The sequence below is a fragment of the Centropristis striata genome, chromosome 14, assembly GCF_030273125.1.
Source record: "Centropristis striata isolate RG_2023a ecotype Rhode Island chromosome 14, C.striata_1.0, whole genome shotgun sequence".
NCBI classification, from domain to species: Eukaryota; Metazoa; Chordata; class Actinopteri; order Perciformes; family Serranidae; genus Centropristis; species Centropristis striata.
Window position 1 is genome coordinate 26,143,436 of NC_081530.1, and position 19,461 is coordinate 26,162,896.

Genomic DNA, 19,461 nt, shown 5'->3' on the forward strand with positions numbered 1-19,461 from the left:
AAGTCCACAAATCACTAGTAAGTTTCCATAACACTACAAAAGCACCAAATTGAAATTTTGGAAAGCGACAATGTGGGGGTGGTTTGATTAGATTTGCTTGACAACAAACAGCAACCTTTGGGAATGAAGAATGAAGGAAATGCACAAGTGCCAAAAATTGCCGTTCCTCAAATGGACACTTGAGACTGTCTCCTAAAAGCGAGTCACTTCCCATATACCCCCATGTTAAAATACCCATTTACAGCAGAATTAAATATGTTTACAGTCTGGTACGAAACACAATTTTGGTCTCTTTAGCTAATTTCCCACTTCATGACATCCGGTTAAATTATATTAGGGTTTAAAGTTATGCATAATTAAGGGTGTGGCTGCTTTGAGTGACAGGTGGATGCTGCCTAAGGTGGATAACTGATTTTTGGAGTAGCTTGGGGTTAGAAGAGCACTGCCAAGACGGTGTGACCAGGTCCATGTTTTATACAGTCTACAAACTATCATCACTTTTTAAAAAAATGCTTCATACAAACAAGGACAGAGAGAAAGCTGCTTGTTGAAAACTACAAGGACTTTTGCTTCGTCTAAATTTAGCTGAATGAAAGAACTATTGGGACATGGCGTCCTTATAATCAGAGACAATTATGTAATAACTTTGAATGGTTTATTAGAGGCGCAGCTGGATATTGTTGGCATAGCAGTATAAAAGAAATACAAACACTCGCTGGAAAGAAATGTCTTAAGACACCAATGGGGCAACATACTGAAAAAATAAACCCAAAAGTGAAGCTTTGAAATACTTCTGTTTTGAGTTCTGGTTTAAATTCAGCACTTTTAGCACTGATTGGGGGCTGCATCATGATTCTGAATGTATGACAGAATGAAGAGATGATAGAAAGGAGCAGAGGAGGCTTTGAGGCATGATGGGTAGAGCGAGGGAGAAAATAAACCTGAGAAGAAAGACGATGAAGAGAAGGAAGATCTGAAATGTAGTAGAGAGAATGAGAGGGTAGGAGCGGTGGAAGTTACAGAGATGGAGATGAAAAGGCGAGTTTACAGAGGGAGGGAGGGTTGAACAAGAAGAGGGGTGAGGAAGTGAGAGTGAAAAAGAACAATGTCAAGAACGATACAAGCGTAAGATGTATCAAACACCCTCTCAAAGCAAACGTCAGGCAATATTTTCCCTCACGTATTATATAATTTTTGACTTCTCAGAGTCAGTCCTCTGAGTGTGGACTCAAAGCTGCTACCACCTCTCAGGAAAAAAAAGCAAGGAGAGCCACTGAAGGAGTACAAGAGAGAAAGATAAGTCTTTGAAAGATTGTCAGCTTTTGTGGGGTGCAGTATCAAAGAGTAGCCGGGGGCGGGAGAGATGGTTAGAGATGTGCGGTGTGGGTGGACGAGTCACTGCCTGGACAGATGAAATAGATTAACTGGCTTTAACGCACACCCTCAAAGACAGTGAGAAGGGTTCACGAGTGTGTGTGAGTGTATGTGTGAGTGTGTGTGAAGGGGAGAACCAGAGAGAGAAAATAGAAAGATAAATCGAGGCGTAGTATTAGATGTTAAAGATTACTTAGAGATCAAAGTTAAAAGAGTTTTTTGTGACCTATTGAACCTCAGAGTACTACAGCAGAGTATAACATGCAGCAGTAGACATTTATTCCTGCCTTTACTGAATACCTGATGAGAAGATCCCAACACTAAACTCTTTGAACTTTTCTAAAGCTCATAATGAGAACATGTTTGTAACATGACTGCCATCCTGGCACATTGGACCTAATTACAAAGGGAAGAGCAGAGTCCTGTGAGATTCACTATAATAGAGTTATTAATAAGGGAGCAGCTCCACACTTGCCATTCAACATTAATAACACCAGCAAAGAGTAGGCATAAAAGCCTTCTTAGAGATCTTGTTAACAGTCATCCCTTCACACTTACAGAGGCTGACTACAGCTGGCTAATTAGCTCAGCAATGCACAGAACATAGGCTTTTAGAGATGAGTGTTAAGAGTGAAAAAAAAAAGTTCTTGTCACTTCTTGTCATTTTCTGTTGTTTGACCAATCTTTTATATCATCAAAGGTTTCAGCACTAGTCATAGTGATGGGTGCAGAAAAATACTTTCACAACAAGACTGAGAGTTAGACACCATTATTGATACAAATGTCATGTCTGTGCATTAACAACAGAGACATCAGTGAGTGTTGATTAGCTTAGCTTAGCTTAGCTTAGCGTAAAGACTGGAAGCAGGGGAACATGTGTGTATTGCAAGTACAAAGTCAAAGGTGTGGACTCGAGTCACATGATTTATAAATTTAGATTTGACCTGACAAAATAAAAAAGACTTGACTTGGACTTTAAACACCAATGACTTCACCAATGACTTCATTTGGACTTTAGCCGTCTGACTTGAAAATACAGATACCTTTCCCCCAAGCCATGCTATGTGCTTTGTCAGCACTGCTTCTTTGTGATTTAGTTCAGTCGCACTTGCTTTAAAAAATAAATAAAACACTGAAAATCAAAACCATTATTACTCTCATGTTAACACATCACATGAAGAGTACATTATGAAGTCATGTTTAGGACTTGAAACTTAAAGTTTAAGGATTTATGACTTGACTTGTGGTTTGCAAAATAATGACTCAGTCCCACATCGAGTAGTCGTGCAACTACTACAAGTACTACAACTACTACTAGTACTAGCTATGAGCACCTCTACATCTTAATAATTAACCTGTTATATCAGTAATCTGAACAAGAACAAATGTTCTTCAGGGATTCAAATTGTGTACACATTGAACAAACATGATTAAATGTTGTTAATTAGCTTCAGAAGTGCTAGTAGCTCTGCTGTTTATGCTAAACTAAGCTGACTCCTGGGTCAGACATGAGGGTTATATCATTCTATTTCCTAAAATATCAATCCAATCATTTGGCTCCTGGCCTCTCACCTGTGCACGGTGCTCACCAACAGAGAACTGAACGACAGCGAAGTTGGGTGAGGTGTGGCTCCCTTCGATGCGCTCCACTGTGGACGAGTCAATCTTCAGCTCGCTGCTGATCTCGGCGCTCTGGATGAAGTCCTCCGTCTTCAGGTCCTCCACCCGTTTCAGCTCCCCATCGGCCAGCTGGATGATGGAGCCCTTGATGAAATATGGCGGGAGTGAGGGGGGCACCACCGTACCGGATGAAGGAGGAGCAGATGGAGCGACCAGCCCCGGTGGCGCTGGAACAATGGGAAGATGAAGCTGGGCTTGGACCACGCCACCTGAGGCGGCCTGGTGATACGAGCCGCTGGGGTGTTCAAGAGTTTCTCCTTTGTGGGCAGTGGCAGCGATGTATGTGTGAGGGAGTGTGGTAGGAAACGGTGCAGCCTGGGTAGACGACGTCACGTTGGAGGTTACGGGTTCCAACGCGGTGACTCCGCCTCCACTAACAGGGATAATGACCGGTTGGGCGCCAGGAATGAGTAAGTGTTGTTGTAGGCTGGTGTGGTAGCTGATTGGCGTATGCTGGCTCCCGCTGCCCCCTGCGATGTAACCAATGATGGGCGGCTGGGGGTAGATACTGGTGGAGGGGAGCCCCATTGACAGTGACTCTGTAGTGCTGTGGGTGGTCTGGATAACGGTCTGGGGTGACAGTGTGTTGACAGCAGCTTTCAGGCTGTCGACACTTAACGGGGGCGGAAACGTGAAAGAAGAGGTGGTGTTGGTGGAGGAGGGCGTGCGGTTGACAGGCTTGCCCAGGATGATGCCACCTTTCTCCAGGTGTGCGGGGGCAGAGGTTGTCAGCTTCTCAGGGCTGGCTCTCGGCGGCACCAGCTGGTGGTCCCCATGGCTGTTGGGCATTAGCATGAAAGAGGTTCTCAGCCCTGAGGGATCATGAGTAGAGTAGTCTGAATGCAGAACCAGCTGGCGGGCCTCGTAGGTGGACAAAGACGACGTGGCATCCCGTGACTTGCTCCCTGGCTTAGAGAGGCTGGACTCAGGAGACGCTCCAAACCGCCGACCCCTTTCCAGCTCTCCATTGTGGAGCTCTCTGGGTCTGGAGCCACCTTCCTCTTTCCTTGTGTGTCCGTCGCTATACTGCACCACAAGCTGGGACATCCCATGCCCCAAATTATGGTGGTGGTGCAGTGACTGGGGAGGAAGGTGAACGCCTCCTTGGTAATGAGGTGACGGCACAGTCCGTGTTGAGGTTGACATTTGAACGTGGTGAGGGGCGGGGTCTGTAGAAGGCGGAGGCATGGAGGTACGCCCCGTGGACGCTCTCTGCTGGTCATGTTTGGAGACGTGCGAGGGAGCAGATACTGTCTCTGATGTGTGTGAGTGTCTCTGTGCGGCCAAAGAGGAGGACGAGGCGGACAGGGGGGGAGGTGGAGGAGGAGGTGGAAGCAGTTGAGAGGAGATGTAGCCTGCGTACGGGGCAGTGTAAGGGGAGGCTATAAACTGCAGGTTAGGAGGCAGTTGGGCGTAATGGACAGTTCCTCCAACTGTGGGCTGTGACAGGGGGGATGTATACACTGTGGGAAGAGATGAGACTAGCCTCAGTGAGGAAGAGGAGGATGGAGAGTCTGACGTGGAGAAGAGGGATTTATACTGGGGGCCGTCAGACTGACTGGAGCTACGGTGTCCGCCCACACCACTCTCGTTCCCACCAGCCACACTAGCAAGCCAGGCCATGTTTTCTGTGCGCTGGCTGTCACTGGCATGTGGGATGGTAGGTGAGCGAATGTCAGATGGTAATGTGCTCGAGGGGATCTCCCTCTTCTTTGGGGGCAGACATTCATTACTGCGTTCCTGGTTGGACTTCATGCTGACTTCGCCTCACGTCCCTCAACTGTACTTGCTTTATCTTTCCTAAACTTTTGGCTTCCTATAGCGTTTTCTTTCTGTTTTCTTCTCTCTCTCTCTCTCTCTCTCTCTCTCTGTCTTTCTCTCTCTCTGACTTTTTATTCCACTTCCCTGTCTCTTTTTCTCACTCTAGGTGATCTGTCCCTTGTCTCGCTTTAATTAGCTAAGGATTAACTTTCCCAATCTTTTCTCTCTTTAGCTCTCTATCAGGGTGCTGATTAACAGGTCTTTTCTTGATAACAAAGAAATTCCAGGCTCTAACAAGCAGGTGAGGAAGGATTAAAGATGCAGATGAAGATATGGAGGGGTGGTTAGAGGGGAAGGGAGGGTTAGGGCGGTCTGTTTGGTCCAGAGGTCTTTAGTGGCTGAAGGGTGAGCTCAGTGTAGTAGGGGAGAGAGTCACGACGTCACACCTGCTGCTGCCGCCGAGGACGACAGGGGGCCGAGTGCGTCGCACTTCATGCGGAATCATTTCCTTGCAAAAGCAAGCCTGCCCACACCCAGCACAATCCTGTGGAGGAGGGAGAGAGGAAGAGTGTCAGGAAAAGGTGCAGATTTCAAACACATGCATTGGTAAATTTGAAGTCGAGTTCTAAGTTTGTGCACTTTGGCTTCACCTTGCTAGCAACCGTAATGCCAGGCCAAACACTGCACAGTGCATCAGCTAATTGTTTTTCAATGAAAATCAAATAAGCTGACACGCTGAAATGCACTGCATCATAGAGTAAGTATCCCTGGCCTAGGGTGCAGCGCCACTGCTGATGGATACTGTCCCTGAAGCAAAACAAACAGCTAGAATTTCTATTAGTTCACGGCTGCTGAATGATTCTTCTTTTCTTAAATCTTCAATGTAAATCTATATGTTTGACTATTTGGTTATAGCCGTTTATTAATCGGGCTACACGGTGGTGTATTGGTTAGCACTCTTGCAGCTCTTCTATGTGGAGTTTACATGTTCTCCCGGTTCTCACCGGGTACTCCTGCTTCCTCCCACAGTCCAAAAACATTCACTGAGGTTTAACTGGTGACTCTAAATTGCCCGTAGGAGTGAATGAGAGAGTGATTGTCTCCATGTGTCTGCCCTGTGATATTCTGGCGACCTTTCCAGGGTGTACCCCGCCTCTCGCCCAATGTCAGCTGGGATCGGCTCCAGCCCCCTGCGACCCAAGTGCAGTTTAGGATAATGAATGAATGAATGAATGAATGAATGAATGAATGAAGGAATGAATGAATGAATGAATGAATGTTTATTTATTACAATATAGCAAATCAAACTACACTAGCTCATGTTTTGCAATCAGGTGCATGTTGGATCAAGGACACATGGTCCCAGCAAACAAAGTCCATGAAAATACAAAACAAGATATCACAACTATGTGTGGCAGCACCAAGAGTTTCAGGAGCACAACAAACTGCTCCGAGACGTGAAACTGGTGAGCGATACATAGACATTTTTTTTTCTCGATGAAGGTCAACAAACAGGTCTTGAGCTAACAAAATGACGCCCTGCATTAATAAACTCGACAAAGGAGCTCGACAAACAGCTCCAAAACAAGAATGAAGCGACAGGAAATTCAGGAGCACAAAAGAAACTCTTCAAGAACTTAACAGTGGTTCAAGGAAAGAGAATGATTTGAATAATGAAAAAGAGGCCACAAGCTGACAAAATGATGTGCTAACCATATACTTTGTGCAACCAGAGAAGGTGAACTACTCATTTATAGAAAATACCCCTTCTACAGTGCATTGCAAACATAATTTTATTGTCAACAGGTGGCCGGTTCAGTGTTTTGTTTCTTCTAGAAAAAAAATAATAAAACAATAATAAATAATAGGCTAAGACAAGCATTTTTATGGGTTTCCAGAAGCTTGCAAGGCTTCTGTAGTCATAATAATTTCAACAATTCCAAGAAGTTTTCCAACAGCACCGGCTGTACTCGGACTCTGGATGACAAGCCTGTGCTGTACTCAATAAAGTATGTGACAGTGTGTACCACATGTGTGTGTTTGTGTGTGTGTGCCATCTGTTAGCCAGGACCCCCTGCTGCAAAAGATGGAAAGCTTGGTGTGAATCTCATAAATAATGTAGAAGACACACACACGCACACACACACACACACACACACACCATCTTGCTTACTCATACACTGACACCTGGGCATATTCAATTATGCTGACACATGTTCTTTTCCTGACACACAGCTCAAGTTCACACACAAACACAGTGTCTCTTTCGCCAACTAGTGCACAAAACCGCACACACTGTCCAACTCAAAGACTCTTCACATTTGCACATTTAATAATGGGGCAGAGTATCAGTTGACTAACACACGACAAACTTGTATGAAAAATGCACAGTTAGCATTAATGTCGTTAGGGCAACAACGTGCTAACTAAAGTACAAGGTTTGTCTCCGTTAAGAGTTTGCAAAGTCAGTGACTTTACATTATCTACAGCGGAGTGTGTTTCATGCAGCTGTGAAATGAACTCGCAGAAATACACAAAAATTACATCTTAAAGGAACAGTTCAGGTTTATAGAAGTGGGGTTGTAAGAGGGACTTATACATAGTCAGTGTATTACAAATAATAATCTGAACTATACCTTGCAATGATTGTATGAGACAAAGTAAAGGTGTGATTATTTTGCGTATATTAACTGAATTAATTAATTGAAGTATCTTTTACATTATGGGGGATTGAGGCATTTATATTTGTGTTTTTGGGAACATTGAGACTCTGTAGACAGCCATTTATATAAGTTGCAGCTGGTCTAGTGACATCACTGATTTAGGACTGCAACTGTTGCTAACTGTAGTCGTGTTAGACCACATAACATTCTTGTATATTGGTGTTGACTCTGATTATTCTGATCTCTGCAGCTGCCAGCCAAGCCAGAGAAGATCTAATCTTTCAACCAGAATGAATGGGTCGAAACCTTCGATACTTCTTAAGGCTTATTTGCTAATTCCTGCAGAGTGATACCAAGTGCATCTACTGTGTGTGTGTGTGTGTGTGTGTGTGTGTGTGTGTGAGACTTAAGAAGTGTCGCATTGCTACTATAACACAACTGCAGAGACAGGCGTAGGAGTAATCACACATGCAAATTCACATACACATACAGTACAAGAACACACATACAGGCTTTGTTTAATAGTGAGCACACACATTTTCTCAAGCATGCACCATCTGTTCAATCAAGCAGCCATGACTCAGAGGTGCTGTTGATCGGTGAGCTTTTAGCACTAAGATGCACTCCTCTCAGCCTCTCCCTCCTTTACTCTACCTCCACTCCACTCCTCTCCTGCCTCAGCCTGCCCACCTCTCTTTCTTCATAACTCCATTCTCAATTATCATTCTTCCATCTAATGGTTTTATGTCCTTAATCGCCTCTCAATTTCTTTGCTTCTTCTCTCTTGGCGTGCTTTCACATTAATCTCCTACATGACTCTCTCCTGTACCGCACCTCTTTCAATGCACTGTTCATGCTGTGTCATAAAATACAGTCTGTATAGAAAGATTTAAAACAACCACGGCAAACTCGTATTCAACAAGCTGTTGCTCAAATTAGAACTTTGAGATAAGAGGAATATTATGTGTCTGAGAGCTCTCAGATCAGAGACGTTTCATATCGGCTGTCACATCAAACACTGACAGTGTCTGTACATCCAGCTGCAGATCTGTTCCTGCTGCCATCTATGCTTGCTTTTATCTTCACAGCGAGGCACGTTATTTCTGACAGTTCACGCTGGCATGTGAAAAAGGTTTCTGAGAATACCAAGAGAAATATTATATGCATTGTCTAATGGGATATATTGTGCCACTGTTAAAAGAAGCATGTGTGATGTGAATGGATTGATATAAATAAGATTGTTATTACAACAGAAGAGGTGTAAACCACGACTAAAAGAAAAGTTTGGCATCTTGCATGTATGCTGAGTTATACTGTACAATGGGAATTTTAAATTATTCAATATAGGGGATTAGGAACTTAAATCTGCATTAACCACTTCTTAGCCATGAGGGGGCAGCAAAAACAAGCAGTAAATGCAACATATTCTTTTCAAGTTGGACTGCTAGTCACCTGGCAAATGTAAGACCAATATTCAACCTCCTTTCAGCATTATTTTGATCTCCATCCAATCCTTAGGCTAATATCTGTCTCTTTAGCTTCTAAATGCTCCATTATAGTCACCAGTTAGTCACTAACTTTGTCTGTCTGTTATTTGGAATAGGACAAGGAGCTACAGTGGGATCTCTTTGCTTAAAAACAGCTGCATGATGTGTTTGGAAACTAGGGCTATACCTAAATCAGATTTTTTTGTTTCCAAATACAATGTATCTGGCTGTTTAATATGAGATTTTGACTATTCGCTCAATTTTTTTTTTTCATATAGGGAATCAGAAAATCCATTGGCATGAGTTTCAGTGATGAATTAGACCAAGTTAACATTGAATGTAGTGAAATACGCCCCGCAACTGATCCAGGGAGAGTGCTGCACAGTGTGGTGCATTGCCTCTATGGCGGTGTGCTTGGAAAGGCCAAAGATGAAGGTAGCTTGCAGCTCTGGCTGTACAGTGGCCCTGGGCAGGACCTCATAGATTCAAGGGGCCACGTAGTGTTAGAAGTCTGCGGCAATGTCTGCAACTCACCCGACCCGGCCATCTTTTAACGCAGACCCTGTCTCAGTTATCCTGCCTTTTGGGTGCAACTTTTTTGCCTTGTCATCACTATTCATATCTATAGCCTTGAGTGTGCTAAAATTATAATGTAGCCTGATACACACTTACTGATAAAATAAAAAAAAAGATGGCTCCACTTCAAGAATTTCAAGTTAACCAAGAGGTCACTGATGAATGATTCTACTCTCAGTGGACGACTCTAATTGAAACAACACTGAAAAACAACAAGGTGAAAGATGCTAAAATGCTCTGTAGAGCTGAGGAGAACTAATTCTCTGTGGGTTTGTCCCTACAAGTAACACCTTCAACTGTACACATAATCATATTGATTAGAGCAACTTAAACTAAATTACTGCAGGAGCAGAGGGTGAGACGCAAATACGTACACAATAGTCCTTGAGAAAAACCTGAACAAGCTACCCTGTAGTATGAAAGAATAAAAAGAGAAAGTGCTGAGAGTGAAGGAGGAGCTTAAGTTGAGAAAAACACTAATTTTCACTGTAACCCCTCAGCTCGCACTCCTCTGAGGACTACCTCTCTATTAGCCCTTACGGCATGCAGGGTGGGAAACTTTGATTTTTTTGTGCACAGATTCAGCAACAATTAATGAAAGAACTGTCGAGGAGGATCGACAAAGGGATTTAAGGGATGGATAGATGGAGGCAGGAGAGGGGTATGGAGTGGGGAAAGGCTTGGGACACATGGGAGACATGGAGAGAGAGAGGGAGAGAGAGGCAAGCTCAGCTGACCTACATTACTAAAAGAGAGAGTATTGCTTCACTGAAACTGACACTCAAACACACATTCACTGAAAAGCTATGTCACCTGAATCTTGCTGAGCTTGCTGCTGTGTGTGTGTGTGCATGAATGTGTGTGTTGATATCAGATGACCTGTAACCCAAGCTGTCTGTCCTCCATGTGCTTTAGTCTCTCTCTCACACACACATTCACAAACACAATGATCCACCTCTCCAGAGTCTGTGTGTGCATGTGTGAGTCAGTAACCTGAATCGTTCACTCATGCTCTATACTATTGTCCTTCTACGGTCAAAACAGTGGAGGTGTGTGTGTGTCATTCTTTCCTGCTTCACACAAACACACACACACACACACACACACACACACACACACACACACACACACACAGCGTACTTATGGATGAATTGTAAAGTAATCACACTGTGTGATGTTTATCATTTAAAACCCTGCAGGGGAACAGTATCAAACTAATCTTTCATGTATCAATTATGTACAAAAACAACATTTACATTTTTTTAATGTAATACACAACAAACCATACACGACTCTCTAATTGATGCATTTGACTTATATGATAATCTATAATTTAGAAATCCTCCTAGTTTACTCGAGCAGTAGTGGAGTGCTTTGCAGTAATGGCGCCAGTGGTGCAATCGTATAGCCAACACTACTGTAACTATGGTCATTTACAGCAACTGAGAAATGTTTACAGCAGCAACAGACATTCAAAGATACTAACATTGGGTTTCACAGTTCTACAGTACATCTCAAAGTAGCTGATATCCTTTCTAAACGCTACTGAACAGTCAATATAATATAGTTTATTTAATGGAAAGTCTAAAAGATTTTAGGTTCAAAGTTGTGTCTGTGCACTTAATGTGTGCCATGCTCCTCAACTTATGACATTAAAAAAAGTATATACATTATAAGAATGTATTGGGTTATATGATAACAAGCTTTGATAAGTTCATAACCAAATTATTTCCTATGTTTTCTGATCTGTATCTTTGCCTGAAAAGCATCGTTTTAGTGCCTGTCTCTTTAAATCCAGTCTGCTCTGATTGGTCAGTATTACTGGTTCTTCTGTACCTGCGCTTTCTGTGTGTCTGCACCATCATTGCAGCCAGGGAATGACTGTAACGCCACTGTAGAATCACTTTCTATCTATATATAGTATAGTGATGACATCACATCCTTATAGAAGCCCTGTTGGCTAATCTAAAGGCACAGTTCTGAACTTGGTAGCTGTTATTGGTGGTATTTTTGATACATTAACAGTATTTATATAGCACCTAGACCTGTTTTTAAAAAACACAGAAATCTCACTTTTTACAACATGGAACCTTTAAAAATGACTTTTTAGGTTTTGTTGTAACAATTACAGTGACCAGGAACGGTACTAGGGGCCTCAAGCTGGGTAAGGGACCTGGAAATATTTCGCTTTTTGTTGAGATGAGAGAAACCCAAAATTCCTGGCAGCCCCGACAATTACAGGCTAAACATGAGTGAAACATGCTACTCACACACATCGTTACACACTGTCACGCAATAAACACACAGTACTGATTTAGGATTCTATTTCAGAATACAACTCTGGAGATAATTATACTAAAATATTAACTTTGTTTTGGCATCAAAGAACCAACATGTCACTATTTTGCCTGTAAAAGCATTGAGATAAATGCTAGAGTAATAAAAAAAAACCCCACTGTGCATGAGTTACATATTTCTGCCGCATTTGAGTGTGTGTGTGTGCGTGATTGCCCAGTCATAATCATAATCATGATCAAAGGGATAAGTCCAACGTGATGTGTTATCTCACTGCTAAATATAGTTCAACTGGAAAGTACAGTGCTGCTGCAGGCTTAGACTTCTCTGTCTCTCTCTCGGCTTCTCTATTTCTTCCTCTGTGTCTCTCTTTTTGCCTATGTGGGTTTTCATTAGTGTCGGTGTGTGTTTGCATATGTGCGTGCATGTGCGTGCACGGTACAGGGACCCCTGCCAGACTGGGAACTCTGACAAGGCTGCCACTTTATTCCCTGTCACTCTCCGCTAGTGATTACACACAAACAACAACAAACACACACACATATACACACAGACACACGGGAGTATGGTCAGATAGTGAGGGAGTAATGGAGGATGTGCCATTGACAGATGGAGACAGAGAGTTAGAGAATCAGGGGAAGAAAGAGAGGGAGGGGTGACGGAGAGAAAGAAAAAGAGAAGCAAGAGCAAGGGAGAGGGAGAGAGTGGTTACGAGTTGCACAAACAAAGAGAGAAAGAGATGGAGAGAAACAAATGACTGTGAGAGACTCTTTCGGAAAACAAACACTTAGGCAGCGTAGCATGACTTGCACTTTCTCACCCCTCAGTAACCCTGAGGGTGTGGGTGGAGGGGTGGAGGGGGGGAGACAGACAGAGAGAGCCTGAGAAAGAAAAGAGCCAGTGGAAAGACAGGAATGAGAGAAATGTGTGAAGAGAAGAAGAGAAGAGAAGAGAAGAGAAGAGAAGAGAAGAGAAGAGAAGAGAAGAGAAGAGAAGAGAAGAGAAGAGAAGAGAAGAGAAGAGAAGAGAAGAGAAGAGAAGAGAAGAGAAGAGAAGCAGGGAGGGGAAACATTTCAGGACGACGGGCGAATGGTAGAAACAAGCGACGACGATTGTAGGAAAAACTAGGGCAGACACAGTACGCACTTACAAATGACATACTGTGATACAACAAGACAAGCTTTCAGTCGCACACACACACATGCTGACTCTCTCCCACTCCCACACACACTTCATTCAGAGCGAGCGCAAAACTGTGTGAAGTGTACTTACCAGGGTAGCAGGAGTAACCCACTTCTGCAGCATGCTCTCACTCCCCCTCTCATTCCTTCCCTCCCTTCACTCCTCTCTCCTCCTGCTCTGCCGTGTCCCTTGTAAAGCACCCTGAGTCTCTCTCTCCGTCTCCCTCTCTCCCCCTCAAGCGGAAAATCCCGAGCAGATTCAGTGTACTTGTGCTACAAACTGCTCTCGGCCTTTCTCACCCCCACCCCCCCAGCACCACCCCCAAACACACACCGCAGACACACACACAGCCCTCTCCTAAATCTTGACAGCGAGGCAGGAAGCTCCCTCACTACCACTGATACACAGGTGATCACACACACACACACACACAAAATTGGTAGCACACACTTGCACACGCCCACAGGGAGGGAGTCCCGCATGCAGAGCTCCAACGTGTATTATGCAAGGGTCTGAATGCGAGCCAGAGCTCTCACACTGTCTGCCCTACACACACACACACACACACACACACACACAGACACACACACACACACACACAGGGCCCCTCCCACGGTTCGCTCGGCCAACTTCATCAGGTATTCATTCAAAAAACACACACACGCCAGCTGGCTGTACGCCCAGAGACCGCTTACAAGCAGCGAAAGAGAACGAGAGAGGGAGAGAGAGGGTGGGAGGTTGTTACAGTGAGAAGGGCAGAGAGGGGGAGTGTGGGAGAGATAAAAAAGGAGGGAGGGAGCAGCAAAGATTAGAGAGAGAGAGGGAGAGAGAGAATACATGAAAGAGTGACACATGGACAACTCATGTACACACAGAGATATGCATGTATCTGGGCCTGAAACTATGAATAAACTTTATATTATGACCTATAAAATGTGAAAAGAATGGCGAAAAATTCCCACAAAAAAAGAAAAAAAAATTCTCAGAGCACAAAGTGATGATTTCAGATAGTTAAACACAGTAAAGAAAAATAATTATATTAAAATAATAGAAAAAAAACAGGGAAAAACACAAATTCTTACATTTGAGAACCTGGAACCAGATAATGTTTGCCATTTTAGTTAATAAATATTAATCAATTAATGTTTTGTCAATCAATATGCTTAATTGATCAAATTTTTCAGAAAACATAACATACATCCAGGTAAATTATTTTATACATTTTTTTATGGTTCTAATTTTTAAAAATACATTTTCATTATTATTATGATTCAGTGGGGTTTATTTTCCGTCTTATGTTACATATTTTACGGCATTCTATATCTATTTTTATGTTGATCCTATGTCAATTTAAATCCTTTAAAACCTTTAAATCCTTCTCCCCTTTCTACTTTTTAAAACACATGTACATGGTGCATTTCATGTTTGAAAGCTGCTATACAGATAAAGTTAATTACTAATATTAATATAATTATATGCAAACCCTATCTCATGCATTTTTATTTAACCCTGCAGGCTTCAGCAGAGCTCAATGAGATCAATGAAAAAAGCAACAACAGTACAACAATCTATTTTCCCCTTTCGCTCAAACAGTAGGTGTTGTGCTAAGATTCAATGAGGCTGCACTTCCTGCTTTCGACCACTAGATGTCATGACTGAATACCTCACAGACAGCGAACAGCAGTCTATTTCCGTTAGTTAGCTGACCTAGTTAAAAGACCATTTGGAAGTAAATATAGATGAAATGTGCTCCTCAATGCTAAGAGATGTAGCACGCACAGGGAAGAAGTGAGCACTCACTCATAAGATGTGAACACACACACACACGCAGAATAGTAATGATTCCCACTGGACTCAAAGGGCCTAAACATGCACTAAAAACACATCCTGTTTGTGTTGGTTGGTCTTCCTGTCAGCTTGATATCAATCCTGCTGTTCAACTTTGGATATTCATGCAGTGTTTAACTCTTGTAGGGCAGGAAGTGTTTCAAAGTTTGATTTTAAATGTGGTAAAGAAAACTAAAAGAATTATTAATTGTACCAAGAAAGGCTTGGTGGGATAAGAGGATTGAAAAATGATTATGTGGGAGTTCTTTGTGCTCTTTTTAATTTTATTTTGAGGGCATTTTTGGCAATCAGCACCCAGAACAATGATATTCTACATTTATTTTCACTTGATCTCTTCTTTGACTTTGTGTTGGGGCACTTTGACTTCCTGTAAATACTGTTTTTGTTAATTATTGCTCATATTGAAGTTCCCTATTTGCCACAGTGCTGTGCCCACAATTCACAAAATTTCCTTCCTGTTTTGAAACTAAACTATGCAATTGTTTAAAAACATTTTTTTTTTACAAAATATGTGGGATTTTAGATGCACTTCTGTAAGTTGACAAATGCTCAAGATGTACACTATCTATTTTTTTCTACAATATACTGCAAACTAATCAAACCACTACAGTCTTTAATATCACTCTTGAGTTATAAACAAAATGATCTAAGTTATAGCCTAAATTAAGGGACCAGGATGTAGGGAGACAGAATGACAAGTGAACAAAAATCTACAGATAGAGACTCAACAAACACAGAATAAGACTCAGACAGAAAGCCAAATCAGAGGAGACTGAGAGAAAACCAGACCAGACTGTGTATTTGTTTCACAGTCGTTTCCGTTGCCTTGGCAGCTAATTGGAGCCTCTCGGCATTTAATCATAATTCATTTGTGTGGGTTTGTTTACAATCTGCCGTCAAGTGAAAGCAGTGTGAGAGAGAGAGCAAGTGGGGGTGGAAAACAGGCACAAAGAGACGAGGAAAGAGAGAATCATTTATGAGAGTTTTTTTGAATGGTGGTTTTAGTTTTGTCTCTGTTATGTCTTTGTTCGCCTCATCTGTCGATACGCCTAAAACTTTTTTGGTCCATCCGAGGTGACGACTCATCATTTCTGAAAACTTCTGCCCTTAACCTCCAAACCTATACACTATAGACCCATATAAATATCCAGTTTCTCGACAGTTTCCCCCCGCTGTACAACCATTTCCACCCAGAAAGTCGCTTTGGTTTGAAGTTAATAAGTGCACACCATCACTAAACGTCTAGAATATCACCACTTCATCATAACTTTGTAATATCGAGTGTCACTCCTTCTGCAAAATCCATGTTTTATTGTCCCTGAGCTGAAAAAATGTCTTTATAAACCTGTCACCTCCTCATAATTTACATCTCTACTTCCTGACTAATGGGTTTTATATGTATGACATGAAATCACTCAGGTCTCTTTTATACAGCTGGATCTTGAAAGCATCTTGGGAAACTTGTTTTTTAACTCCTCTGAACCCCACAACCCACAGGCAGGTTTGGAAGGCATGTCCTCTATAAGAAATAACCAATATTGCACCATTTATCATAGCCTGAAACTTGTAAAAACTGAAATTATCGTAAGATTTTCATGTTTTCGTTGGCCCATGACCAAATCACGTGTGATGAGACAACCAAATCTAAGCTCATCAAAATTAAGTATTAGTAACAAACAAATCTTGTAAAAAAAACATTAAATTCTGCCCTCCTCAGCATAACTGGGAGCCATGAATAACTCAAAAAAAACCCTCAAATGACAGAAATTAATTGAAAATCTGTTTGAACTACTCTGTTTTTCACAAGGAGATATTAGAGTCATTTACGTGTAATGAACCCAAGCCATCCTGCTGAGCGATAAACCGGAGAAATAAAAGAAAACAAACAATTTTCTGAAAGTCTTACTTCTCAGAAGTGACCTGTCTAACCCAAAGTTAAAAAGAAAAGCAAGATACAATATAAGCAATGGATTCATCATAAGCTCAAAACTCGGTCAATAATCAACTCATAATAGGGATCAATGTAATGTTAAGTGCAGTAAATCTCCCTCAGCAAACACCGCTCTGTTCTCTTCTCCTTCTTTCAGTCTCAGTCTGAGCCAGTCACTAAGGAAACTGATGAAAAGCTTCTATATATAATCACACCTATATACTTATCACAGACTGCTCTCTCTCTCCCTCTCCCTGTCACGCACAAATACTGACTCTCCCGCTCTCTCAGTCGCCCACGCAAACTTAACACACACTGTAGTGATGCGTGTCTGTGTGTGTGTGTGTGTGAAACTGTGTCATACACAAACACACAACCCATATATCCCCCCTTCGTGTCTGTCAGTGAAAGTCTCATCTCTCTTGTTTATCCATGTCTTTCCATCTGTGTGTGTGTGTGTGTGTGTGAGAGAGAGAGAGAGAGACAGCAGGTGCAGAGCCATCTAATGGTCACTTATCAAACACACACACACGATCACTAGCTTTACAAAGGCACACCCTTATTCTAACGTCAAAATCATATAATGCCCGCATTCCCTTCATAGTCCATCATTCATAACCTGCTGTAATCATTACATAATCACGTTACACACAAATATCTTTCACTTTGCGAACCCCTTCACCTCTGTGTCTCTCTCACGCACTCTCTGCCAGCCTGTGTTAACTTGCTGGCAGTGTAGTGTGCTACTTCAGCCCAAGCCACATCCCATTCACAAACCTACTAATCCACACACACTATTAGATCCCTGCTAGTCACACACACACACACACACACACACACACACACACACACACAACGTATGCCTGTGTGTGCAGGATTAGGGAGGGACTGGAATGGATGGGCAAATCACTGCTAAGCTCCTCTATTGCTGTATAATCCTACTGAGTACACACACACACACACACACACACACACACGCAGACGCACAAATATGCATTCTGACGCGCACATATGAACACATACAAACATGAACCGGTGCTCTCTCACTCTTTCATTTTCGCACACGTACAAAGCACGCATTGGCAGACACCCACACACACAAACAATGGCAGACATCACAGACAGTCAGACACACAAATACGCAGGCAAAGGTCCAACACACTCATTCAAGGGCAAACGCAGACACAGACACTCAAATATTATTTCAAAGACAATGCTGTATATAATCCTGTCGGAGAATGTGTGTTGCTGCACAAAGGGGAGTAAGAGAGAGATGTAGGAGGAGAGGCAGTTGTGGGGAGAAAAGTGAAAAGACGAGCAAGAGAAAAGGGACAGATAAATGTAATTCAAACTCCATTCATCATTACAGCATCCATTCATTCACTCTACCCACACAGCTTTCACTGCTTTGTCTGTTCCTTCACCGTCGGACACTCACATGTATCAAAAGAGAATGTCACTTACTTTAAAAATTGGAATATGCAGAATTCACAGGCCTGTTTTTAGTATGAAGAGCTCATTTAGCAATTAAGAACATTTTTTACGGATGAAATATTTCTTACAGACTGTGATGTGAGAAATGAGAGGAATTTGGAGAATGTGGCTCCTCACCTAGCAGACTACTTTATCGACTTAATTTGGCTTTTCATTGGCCAAATTTCATTGTATCTTGTACAATGACAATGAAGCTAAAGGGACAGTTCACCCCAAAATCAAGGTGCATCTCAATAAATGAATATCATAGACAAGTTTATTTATGTCAGTAATTCAATTCAAAAAGTGGAAATAACACATTACAAACAGAAGGTCTGTGGGTTATCTTATGATATGATTTCTGGAAAGAGAAATTGCTGTTTAGTTTTTCAAATGTATTTGTGTGCCATCAGCTGATATCTCCAACACTCAAACAAAATATATGTATTTTTTGGGGTGTGCTGTCCCTTTAAGAATCTAACAAACTGTAAGTTCAATATCTTGTGTGAATATGAAGTGGATAATGAAGCTAACATGAGACTGAGATTTAGAACTACTTTGTGTTTAATTTTTTTTTTGTTTAATCATTTCATTATTATAATACTTTATCGTGTGAAGAAAAGTTTGACATTTCCTGTTGCTTCGAGCCAGGGCTGCAACTAACACATATTCATCACTGATTAATCTGATAATTATTCAATCATTATTTTAAACCACGATTCCAAAAATGTTCAGAGGCTGTGAAAAACGAAATAAAAACAGAATGCAGCGCTTTGCAAATCTTTTGCAACCCACATTTAAATGACTACAATACAAAGACAAGATATCTACTCAGAACAATATATATGGATGCTTTCTGTTTTCATTTACGTTTCACACAGTGTTTTGTAACCGGGGTTGTACATAAAAAAAGGCAATTTATAATGCTACTTTGAAGCAAATCCTCTTTAACATTTCTCACACCTAATCTTTTTGCTCCCTGGTGAGAAAAACAAGCAGGCAATCAGATGACGTGAGTGTGATCATTTCTTAGCTGCAGTCAGGTTGAGGACAGGCTGACAGGTGTGGGATGTGTGACTTTGAGGGGCTGCAGGAAGCACAGCGCTAAACAGAATGCCTGTGGAGACAAATGGAAATAAACACACAACTGCAGACTAATGCTGCTTTATCTGCTCGTCAGCACACACACACA

General features: G+C 42.1%; 1 protein-coding gene across 2 annotated transcripts in view; it reads right to left on the reverse strand.

The window, feature by feature from the left end:
• The window catches only part of atxn1a (ataxin 1a), a 113,674-nt gene that overhangs the window by 7,119 nt on the left and 87,094 nt on the right, over positions 1-19,461 (reverse strand). Inside the window, exons 1-2 of one of the 2 annotated variants that reach the window (XM_059350778.1) lie at positions 13,109-13,222; positions 2,947-5,359 (exon numbers count right to left, since the gene is read on the reverse strand). In XM_059350778.1, the coding sequence (XP_059206761.1) occupies positions 2,947-4,809 (1,863 nt within the window). In that variant the 5' untranslated portion in view covers positions 4,810-5,359; positions 13,109-13,222. Of the gene's footprint in view, positions 1-2,946; positions 5,360-13,108; positions 13,223-19,461 lie in introns of those variants that run through there. The other variant, XM_059350777.1, reaches the window with a different exon arrangement.